This window comes from Micromesistius poutassou, assembly GCF_964030765.1.
Source record: "Micromesistius poutassou genome assembly, chromosome: 1".
In the NCBI taxonomy this organism is placed as follows: domain Eukaryota; kingdom Metazoa; phylum Chordata; class Actinopteri; order Gadiformes; family Gadidae; genus Micromesistius; species Micromesistius poutassou.
The window spans coordinates 498264-509405 of record NC_140271.1 but is presented as its reverse complement, the minus strand read 5'-3'; the positions used below and the strand labels follow the sequence as shown (position 1 = coordinate 509405).

The 11142-nt window shown below is 46.6% G+C and overlaps 1 protein-coding gene across 1 annotated transcript in view; it reads left to right on the top strand.

The window, feature by feature from the left end:
* The first annotated feature begins 1849 nt into the window (after positions 1-1849).
* The window catches only part of itgb3a (integrin beta 3a), a 16606-nt gene continuing 7313 nt past the window's right edge, over positions 1850-11142 (top strand). The window contains exons 1-10 of the mRNA XM_084488452.1: positions 1850-2066; positions 2694-2779; positions 3150-3351; positions 4523-4775; positions 5534-5696; positions 5932-6093; positions 8086-8181; positions 8269-8358; positions 8924-9058; positions 10501-10930. Coding sequence (XP_084344578.1) covers positions 2000-2066; positions 2694-2779; positions 3150-3351; positions 4523-4775; positions 5534-5696; positions 5932-6093; positions 8086-8181; positions 8269-8358; positions 8924-9058; positions 10501-10930 — 1684 coding nt within the window. The 5' untranslated portion in view covers positions 1850-1999. The remainder of the gene's footprint in view (positions 2067-2693; positions 2780-3149; positions 3352-4522; positions 4776-5533; positions 5697-5931; positions 6094-8085; positions 8182-8268; positions 8359-8923; positions 9059-10500; positions 10931-11142) is intronic.

Sequence of the window (11142 nt, the reverse complement as noted above, 5' to 3'; positions counted from 1 at the left end):
CCAGATAGTCACAGTATATAACCAGAGTTAAACCAGATAGTATAACCTTTGTATAATCAGATAACCACAATATAACAATATATTATAATCAGAATATAACCAGTATGACAAGATAGTATAATCAGAATAACAACTCTATAACCAGAGAGTAAAACCAGATAGCTTTACCAGATAACCACTGTGTAACCAGATAGTATAACCAGATAACCATTATTAAACCAGTATGATACCTCTGCATGGAGACACAAAATGGGCGGAGGGCACTGGCTGGGTTTGAGTGATTGAAACACCTGTTTTTCTTAATCAGGCCACCTACAGTCATGAAGGAACACACTGAAACGCACGCACACACACCTCCACATCAGCAGACACCCCATGCAACACCACCTTCCAGCAGTCCATTCTGACGTCCTGCATCAACTCTGTTTGTTTGCTATAATTTATGCTCCCTCTCTCTCTTTCTCTGCTGTCTTTCAGTCTCCCTCGCTCTGTCTCGGCTTGTACGTCTGTGTGTGTGTATGTGTGTCTGTGAGAGTGATTGCATGTGTGTCTGCGTGTGTGAGTGTATGCCTGTGTTTGTGATGATGAATTGCCGATTAGCCAACCAATTTATCAATAAACCATCATTAGCAGAGCTCATCAGATTATTCTCAGGGTACGTCACCATTGGGTGGTGTACCTCAACCCCCCCTTTAGTATGTATCTCTGCACACGTCAACCCCGAGTGCCTTTTGGGATGTGTGAAAGGGGATGTGCGTGCAGACAAAATATAGACAATATCGACAAATATAGGTCAAACCACAATGAACTCCACAGACAAGAGCGAGAGAGAGCGAGAGAGGGGGACCCTAAACACCTTCAAACCCTTTTCTACCGCTCACTTCTTCCTCTTCCTTCATCCACACCTTTAATTGTCTGGCTCTTTGACGGGCTCTGTCGCTTGTTCCTTCGGCAGCGCCACTTAATGCGCGTGAATGCCATTTTGCTCACAGAGAGCCTGAGAACCAGAGAAAAGGGCTACAGGTGAAGTCGATGTAAGTAATTATTGCCAACGCCGTCGAATCGTGAATCTATAGTCTCTCCTTTAACCTTTCTTCCCCAAGGGCCACGCCAATGCGCAACTGGAGTCTGATGGCACGACGAATAATTCGACAATTTTACAGTGAGATGCCACTGTGCCTGTTTCTGTCACTTTTTCTACTTCCACCACTTGTGTCATACAGTAGCTTAGCAACCAGCGAGAGAGAAGGAGCTAAGGGTAAGGGGGAGAGGGTGAAAGAATTCAATAAATGGACAAGTACTCCGAGAGATCAGAGAAATTGTCTAATATACTTCTGTTCCCCCCCCACTCCCCACAACATAACCATGATGATGGGTGATGGATCGTGGTTGCATCTTATTCCTTCTACTTTTTCCTATTAAAATGAATGAATGATTTAAATCTATTGAAAAACAGGAACATTTTATTTTAAAGAGATGGATTTAACATAAGGAATGACAGCATTACCCTTTACAATATGAAGGCTAATCTAGACAGGACAGACTTCCATCAATTAAATGTGTTTTATAAGAAAAATGTCTGTCTCTAAAACTTGAAGTTGCGCATATATTTTTCTTCCACTAGGGGCCATTGTACGGCAGGTATTCCTCACTCTTCATTTGGAGCTGCATGGAGCAGCACAAATGTATCGTAAGGAACGAAACATTGCAATCCTTTTTTCTAAAAAATATATTTATGGTCATAAAAAGAACACACAAAAGAACACACACATGTCCGTTATTTAAGTCATAAAACCATCTCGATAATTTAACGTTCGGGCAGGCCCATTCAGGCAGAAGTCAACTCGGCCCATGTAGTCAGCCAACACGTTCGGACGAGCACAACGGTTTAATTCTATGAGGAAACACTTTTGAGCAGTGGTGCAATCGAAGCTGGGCTATAGGTAACAGCCAACTGTTACGCTTGCCACTTAAGTCTTAGGTTAGCGACTTTCCAACCATGGGAACTTCATTGCACCGTTTAATAATTGTATTCCTACTCATTTTGGTCGTATTATTTGTTAATGGTAAGTTTTTATTTTATTACATTTCTTTTAAATACGCCTAATATTCAAACGATCCTGTTTGCATATAGGGCACGATAATTCGTTTTCAATGCAATTGAGTAATACAACATTCTTACATGCTACACTTTTGTTCAAGGATCTTATCTTATTATCATGCAAATAATAACCTGATTTTGTTTAAGGTAATCGTTTAAGAGGATTTGTTAGAAGTTAGGAGGACACTGCCTTATAAGGCGATGAAAACATACGGGATACATTCAGTGTATGCCCCGCGGGACACGCCTATAATGTGTTTATACAAACAGAATGGGAATGGAATGCCGTAGGCCTACTGTTGTTCTTATTTATATGTTTAAACATAATTGTAATCTTCCAATAAAACCTTAATAGACACATTTTATTTTAAATGCCTAATGACATTTGTTTTTCATATTAACATTATCTTTTGTAAAGAATGTTACTACTAAATTGAAATATTTGTAGAATGTCGTATCGGATGTTGAAGGGGATCAAACTCTCAGACTTTCAGGATTGTTGGTGACGTCATGAATTGTTGTCCACATAGTCCAACAATTTGGTCAAATGGCTTATTCGTGACATATTCTGTGTTATTATTATCTCTTATAGGATCCAACATCTGTACATCGCGAGGAGTCAGTACTTGTCGACAATGTTTGGCTATAAGCCCTAAATGTGCTTGGTGTTTTAAGGAGGTGAGAATACTGTGCTACACACCTACACACACACACACACACACACACACACACACACACACACACACACACACACACACACACACACACACACACACACACACACACACACAAACACACACACCAACAGTGCACACATGCACACACACACAAATACACACACACACACACACACACACACACACACACACACACACACACACACACACACACACACAACACCAACAGTGCACACATGCACGTGTGCGCACATACGGTACACGTGTGCACACATACATGTGCACACTCTAAATAAGTCCACTCTGATTGAAAAAGTGTGAATACACGACGCAGCCCTAAGAGCTGATTCTCAGTCTCATTCTTTGGTTAGGGGTTCGGGAGAGGGGGCTCCAGCGCGTCCCGCTGTGACCTGAAGGACAACCTCGTGGAGGGGGGCTGTGGCGCGGCCATGGAGTTCCCCTCCAGCTCGCTGAGCGTGGAGAAGGACACGCCGCTCAGCGACAAGGCCTCAGGGGTGGCTGACGACGTCACACAGATAAAGCCTCAACGAATCCGCATGACTCTGAGACCGGGTGAGGACGTTCAATGACTCCATGTGGTGGTGGTGGTGGTGGTGATGGTGCTGGTGATGGTGGGGATGATGATAATGTGATGATTGATGGTGGTGGTGATGATGTGATGATGGTGGTGATGATGTGATGATGGTGGGGATGATGATAATGTGACGATGATGATGGTGGTGGTGATGATGTGATGATGGTGGTGGTCATGATGGGGATGTGATGATGGTGGTGGTGGTGCTGGGGATAATGGTGGGGGTGGTGATGATGTGATGTTATGACGGTGGTGGTGGTGGTGATGGCGCTGTGATGACGCTGGTGGTGGTGATGATGGTGATGTGATGATGGTGGTGGTGGTGATGTGATGATGGTGGTGGTCATGATGGTGATGATGTGATGATGGTGGTGGTCATGATGGTGATGATGTGATGATGGTGGTGGTGCTGGGGATAATGGTGGGGGTGGTGATGATGTGATGTTATGACGGTGGTGGTGGTGGTGATGGTGATGTGATGATGGTGGTGGTGGTGATGATGGAGATGTGATGATGCTGGTGGTGATGGCGCTGTGATGATGCTGGTGGTGGTGATGATGGTGATGTGATGATGCTGGTGGTGGTGGTGATGATGGCGATGTGATAATGTGTTTGTCGCTGGTGCTGGTGATGATAATGGTGGTGGTGGTGTTGCTGATGGTGATGTGATGATATTGATGGGATTGTGGTGGGGTTGATGATGGTGATGTGATGATGGTGGTGGTGGTGATTAAGAAACATATGGGCTATTCTTGCACGTTGGATAATAGAGAATCCCTTTAGATACACTGTAGAGCCCTAATAATGTTTTAGAATATGCTTTTATCTAAATTAAAGTTACTTCAAAGTGTATTTTGTCAGACACATCAATGAGCAGGTAGGGGGTTAGGCATCTTGTTCCACAGTCCCCAGGTATATACTGTAGCATTTGAACCCACAACCTTTTGCCTTGACCTCTACAACTATAGTACCAACCTCAGATTGTATATGTTCTTGTAACTTTGTAATTAACATCCAATTCGCTATTAGACCATGATCCAAATACACACATACATTCTATTTTCTTCTCACTAATTTCTGTCCCTTGCCAATCCTCCATCTCTTTGTCCTCTTCCTCTTCTTCTTCTTCTTCTTCGGCGTTGTGACCAGACGACAGCCAGCGCTTCACCGTGTTGGTGAAGCAGGTGGAGGACTACCCGGTGGACCTCTACTACCTCATGGACCTCTCCTACTCCATGAAAGATGATCTGGCTAAACTTCGCACCCTGGGCAACGACCTCGCCACGGCCATTGGCAAAAAGACCAGCAACCTGCGCATGGGCTTTGGCGCCTTTGTGGACAAGCCCATGTCTCCGTACATGTACATCGCCCCAGAGGAGGCGGTGAAAAACCCTTGCTATGGGTAGGTGGAGTTTAATGTTATGTAACTAAGTAACTTTATTTGTCATCCCACCCCGCAGTTTTGCAAGAGGAACAAAGAAGTACTCCTCTTTTGTTTTTGTGCTCACAGTAAACAAGGACCTTAACTAATGGATTGATTTGAAATTATAATGGCAGGAAATATATTTCTGGCCTTCTGGCCTGGCCCTTTAAATTATAATAATATCACCATAAATATATGACCTGTTAAGCCATTTGAGAATGTACTTTTGATTAAGGGCTATACAAATAAAATGTAAGTTAATTTAATTTAATTATTGGTTAAGAACATGCCAAAAACATGATGACGAGGGTTACATTAGTCATCAGGGTGAGATGGAGGGCTTCAAAGCGGGATCTGTAAATCTTCTCCCCTTAATACTATCTACTCTAATAGGTTGCTACTCAACTGTAATACTCAGTGGGGAAGTCCCATCATATGTAGCCCATACAGTGTGTGTGTGTGCGTGTGTGCGTGTGCGTGTGCGTGTGTGTGTGTGCGTGCGTGCGTGCGTGCGTGCGTGCGTGCGTGCGTGCGTGCGTGCGTGCGTGCGTGCGTGCGTGCGTGCGTGCGTGCGTGCGTGCGTGCGCGTGTGTGTGCGTGAATAAAGGGGAAAAAAATGGAATGCTTCCGAACAACATCCCTCACTGTGTGTTGTTCACTTCCTCCTCTCCTCCGCTTCCCACATGCCATCGCTCCCCTTCCTCTTCCTCTTCATCGACCTGACGGGCGTGGTCCAGCATCAAGAGGGATTGCCTGGCTCAGTTTGGATACAAGAACGTGCTGTCTCTGACGGAGCAGGTGGGTCGCTTCACAGAGGAGGTGGGCAAGCAGCAGGTCTCCAGAAACAGAGACTCCCCCGAGGGCGGCTTCGACGCCATCATGCAGGCTGCGGTCTGCAAGGTATCAAAACACACGCACGCGTCACGTGCACGCATGCATACACTCACACACACACGCACACACGTGCACGTATGCACACACCCACGCACACACACACACCGTCCCGCACACATACGCACACAAAAAATACACATAAAACTTTTACACACGCACACACTTCAATTACTCTTCTGTGATGAGTGACATCCTCATCTCATTTCCTCCCGGGCGTCACCCTGCGCTTCATCTCGTGTAGGAGAAAATTGGCTGGCGGCTGGACGCCTCCCACCTCTTGGTGTTCACCACGGACGCCGAGACGCACATCGCGCTGGACGGACGCATCGCCGGCGTGGTCTCGCCCAATGACGGCCTCTGTCACCTGGACAGGAGTGACGTGTACGACATGTCCACAGTGCTGGTAGGGAGGAGGAGGGACTGGACCACATGTCCACAGTGCTGGTAGGGAGGAGGAGGGACTGGACCACATGTCCACAGTGCTGGTAGGGAGGAGGAGGGACTGGACCACATGTCCACAGTGCTGGTAGGGAGGAGGAGGGACTGGACCACATGTCCACAGTGCTGGTAGGGAGGAGGAGGGACTGGTCCACATGTCCACAGTGCTGGTAGGGAGGAGGAGGGGCTGGACCACATGTCCACAGTGCTGGTAGGGAGGAGGGACTGGACCACATGTCCACAGTGCTGGTAGGGAGGAGGAGGGACTGGACCACATGTCCACAGTGCTGGTAGGGAGGAGGAGGGGCTGGACCACATGTCCACAGTGCTGGTAGGGAGGAGGAGGGGCTGGTCCACATGTCCACAGTGCTGGTAGGAGGAGGAGGGACTGGACCACATGTCCACAGTGCTGGTAGGGAGGAGGAGGGACTGGACCACATGTCCACAGTGCTGGTAGGAGGAGGAGGGACTGGACCACATGTCCACAGTGCTGGTAGGAGGAGGAGGGACTGGACCACATGTCCACAGTGCTGGTAGGGAGGAGGGACTGGACCACATGTCCACAGTGCTGGTAGGAGGAGGAGGGACTGGACCACATGTCCACAGTGCTGGTAGGGAGGAGGGACTGGCCAGGGAGCAGCAGACACTTTAATGCAGACATTTGAGCGATAAAAGACTGCTCTAAAATCTAATAAAAACAGCATAGTACCTACATACATTCTTTTGTTTTAACGTCAAATTGATGTCATCCAGGTTATACATTGTCTATGTTTTCTATTAGAGATCCGGAAAAGAATGAAGCTGCTTCTACTAAATGTGTTCTCTGTCAAATATTTGCAGGCTAGCTTTAAAAATTTTTAAAAAAGTCCTGGGTGAGTCAGTTAGAGAGCTGTCACTTGGAAATGTCTGCTTCCGTTTTCTCCCCTCCACCCCACCGTCCGCCAAAAGATAAGGAGCTGTCATATCCGTTTTATTTGAATGGAGAAGGAAACTTTTATGATCAAGGACATATTTTCGTCTCAGCAGCCATTATTAGGAACACACACAGCACATAAGCAACCATCCAAAATGACACTAACAACAAGAATAAACAACAGACATGTCTTCTTAAGCTACTTACTCACTTACCCCTACTGTTATACTCCAGCTGCCACCTGGTTAACTAATCAACAGAAACACACCCACCAACAGCCAAGAATAAACCATCCAATTAACCCCCACACAAGTACAAAAACAAACACAAAGACCTAGACAAATAAAGAAAAGAAGGCAGAGGCAGGATTAACTGGTGGCCGGGGGCCCTAGCACAGCACAATGTGTTTACAATTAAAAGATAACAGTGAACCAATAGCCACAGCCCATCGTTTGACTGCTGTTAATGATGGCCTGACCACAACAAACACAGAGAGAAGGAAACCGGACACTGCAATGTTATTTATGTTCCATGGCCCATTTGACTTTTCCGGACAATTTAAATAACAATTGATACGTTTGAGCCCCTCCCAGTTATAGTAGGAAGGGTTCAGAAACCTAAAGAACAGTCTGTCTGCTCCACCTGGCTGTGCAACGGTGTGACACACATGTGTGTAGCCTGACTGTTGTAAGGAATGAACTGTGGCGTGAGTGGGAGAAGTTTAGTGTTGATAGTAAGATTACTGTGAACAAAGAGAGCGGTACGGGCTGGCAAGGATTTAACTGTGTAGTAGATTATACAGTTATATGATGTGACTTCATTGATAATATTGAATCACTCTCAATCCGTTTTGTTCAGATTATTCAGCTAGTTGCAATGTTACACATTTTATGCTACACATTTTAAGTCGCAATGTTATACATTGCGACTTAAAATATTTGAGTTTCCAGGAAGTCCAATTTTAGTTGTTGTTCTTGAGAAACACATCACTCTTTCCATATTTGTTTTTGATTTGTTGAGTTTGCTGTTTCCTGTGTGTTTAAGGACTATCCCTCTTTGGCTCTTATGACGGATAAAATGTCAGAGAACAACATCAACCTCATCTTTGCTGTCACCGAATATGTGCTTCCACTCTACAAGGTGATAACTCTAAACCATTGGTTCTGTAATTGCCATTAATTCTAACTTTATTAAACCACTACTTATCAAATCCATCCTTCCCCTCAGAACTACAGTCAGCTCATTCCAGGCACGACAGTGGGAATGCTGTCCAGTGACTCTGGGAACATTATTCGACTTATTGTCGAAGCTTATGAGGTGAGATATATTAGTTTATTATTTGATTTATTATAGAGTAGTATTATCAAAACTTTTATTTCTTATGTTTCCATGATCAATAACGTACTGTTCCTCCTCTGAGCAGCGTTGTTATATAGTGGAACCTGATGTTCTTTCATCTAAAGTGGACTCTAAGGTTCCTCGAACTCTAAAGTGGAAACTAATGTTGTTGCATCTAAAAAATGGATTTGATTGATTATATACTTCCTGTTGAGGATTGTATTAATTATTAGACAGTTAGATATAGTTATAGTTATATCGTTTCCCACTGTTAGTTGAAGACACCTTTTCCCTGCCCTCAAGAACCCTCCCTGCCAGGTCCCTTTCTCTGACCCCCAGTTTTAATTGAGTTGTATTCACCTTCATCCTGTCTTGCGTGAGCCCAAGAATAAAGTATTGACCAAGTATTGACTCCGCGGCCCTTTGGAAGCTTTGGGACTTGGAATCTTGCACCTGAATTTGAACAAACCTCTACAAGTGGAACCTCATGTTCTTCCATCTAAGGGGAACCTAACTTCTGTGTGTCCATCTGCTTGTCGAGCAGAACATCCGCTCCAAGGTGGAACTGGTGTTGCTGGACGTCCCGGAGGAGCTGGCTCTGTCCTTCGACGCAACTTGCCTCAACGGGGAGGTCATCCCCGGCGTCAAGTCCTGCAGTGGCCTCAAGATTGGTGACACGGTACAAGTGACCCTGGCTAACTCTTTTTTTTATTGTGACACACCGCCATCACCACCAGCACCACCAGCACCACCACCAGTACCACCACCAGTACCACCAGCACCACCACCAGTACCACCATGACATCCAATCACCAGACACACTCCCCCTTGATGGGCAAAAATAACGGACACATTACATTACGAATATAGTCAACTCTGGGTCCAAACCTAACGAACACAACACACCACACATTCAAGAGGGTCAAGACGACCCTCGAGCCCCCCTATCAGTCTGCGGAGAACACTCTGCCACAGCTGGATGGCGAGGACACACACATCACACAGAAAGACAACACAACCCGGAGGCTCAGGGACAAGAGAACCCGTCGATAACCCACACATAGGCCGTGTCCCAATTCAGGGGTTGCATCCTTCGAAGGACGCATTTGAAGACCGCATACGTCACAGCGGCGCGTCAAGTGCTGTCCCATTTCGAAGGGTCCTTCGAATGCGGCCGAGATATGCAGCCTTCGTTTCCCGGATTTGAAGGACGCATCGGATGCATCCTTCACGGCCCAACGTATCCCAACATTCATTGCGCGTTGGATATTTTTTCAGAAATGGCGCGGAGAGAGCGGAAGCAGCAGCTGCAGCGAATACATATTTAATGACAAAACTATGTAAAAACATTTTTTTATATAAAAGTAAGGTTGGGACCATTTTAAATATGTAACTTTATTGTCAAAGTTCAATTACATTAACGCTAGACATATAACGTTAAACTAATTAACGTTAAGCCAACGTCCTCTCTTCCTCTTCACCCGCCGGCTCCGGCGGTGAATCTTCTCCCACTCCTCCAATAAAAGATAAAACATAACCAATAAAATGATCATTTCTGGCTCCATATATCTCCTCCACTGTCCGGTTTGAACCGCAGCTGTCAGGGTTGCTAGGAGACAGGAGCGGCGCGTGGTCACGCAAGGTAAAGGACGTTAACGGCTGGTTGCGCAATCCGGAAATGCTCCGTAGGCTAGACCGTCCCATTCCACAACGCTCGTTCGGCCTTCGATGCAGCCTTCGCGGTCTACGAAGGCTGCATCCTTCGAAGGACGCATCCTTCGAAGGATGCAACCCCTGAATTGGGACACGGCCATAGTCTACCACACACACCTGGCTAGGAAAGATACTATAAGTTTCACATGCACCGGATCACGGGGTGCTCTTCTGAAGCAGAACCTCCACGGAGGCGAAGCTCCGGACGACCTCAGCGCTGTTAGGGGACGTAGAATATTCGATCTCTCACGCTTTATGAATCAGTATTACCTTTGCCACTTTACTCAATAAATCCGAGGCCCTCGTGCTGACAGACTTTATCACCTCTCCGTCTCATTTTATCCGGTCAAGTAACTAGACTAGTAACTGTTTTTCCCAACACCCTCTCTCCCACCCGACCCCTCGCAGGTGTCCTTCAGCGTGGAGGCCCGTCTGCGAGGCTGCCCCAAGGAGAAGAGCCGCACGTTCACCATCAAACCCCGGGGCTTCAAGGACGCCCTGGAGGTCACTGTGGACTTTGCCTGCGGGTGCGCCTGCGAGGCCCAGGCCGAGCCCGACAGCCCCCTCTGCAACCAGGGCAACGGCACCCACGAGTGCGGCGTGTGCGAGTGCCACCCGGGGCGACTGGGCCCGCACTGCGAGTGTTCGGAGGGAGACTACAGCCGCATCGACGACGCCAACTGCAGCCCCAACCCCCAGACCCCCACCTGCAGCGGGCGGGGGGAGTGCGTGTGCGGACAGTGCGCCTGTCGCAGGAACGACTACGGGAAGGTCTGGGGCAAGTACTGCGAGTGTGACGACTTCAGCTGCCTGCACTTCAAAGGGAAACAGTGCTTTGGTGAGTAGAGGGCTTTTTTGTGCGGCGGGGGTTCGTGGTTTGAATTCGCGTGGTTTTTCATCTTCCCGATGGTACTATGAAATAATGATTCATCTTTATTATATGTAGCACAAATGTATCTGTAAAAGGAAGTTCAGAGTGCTAAACAAAAATACATTAAACACAAAGTAACTCTTAATAATCAGATAAGACAAATGAGATGTTAAGTTGTG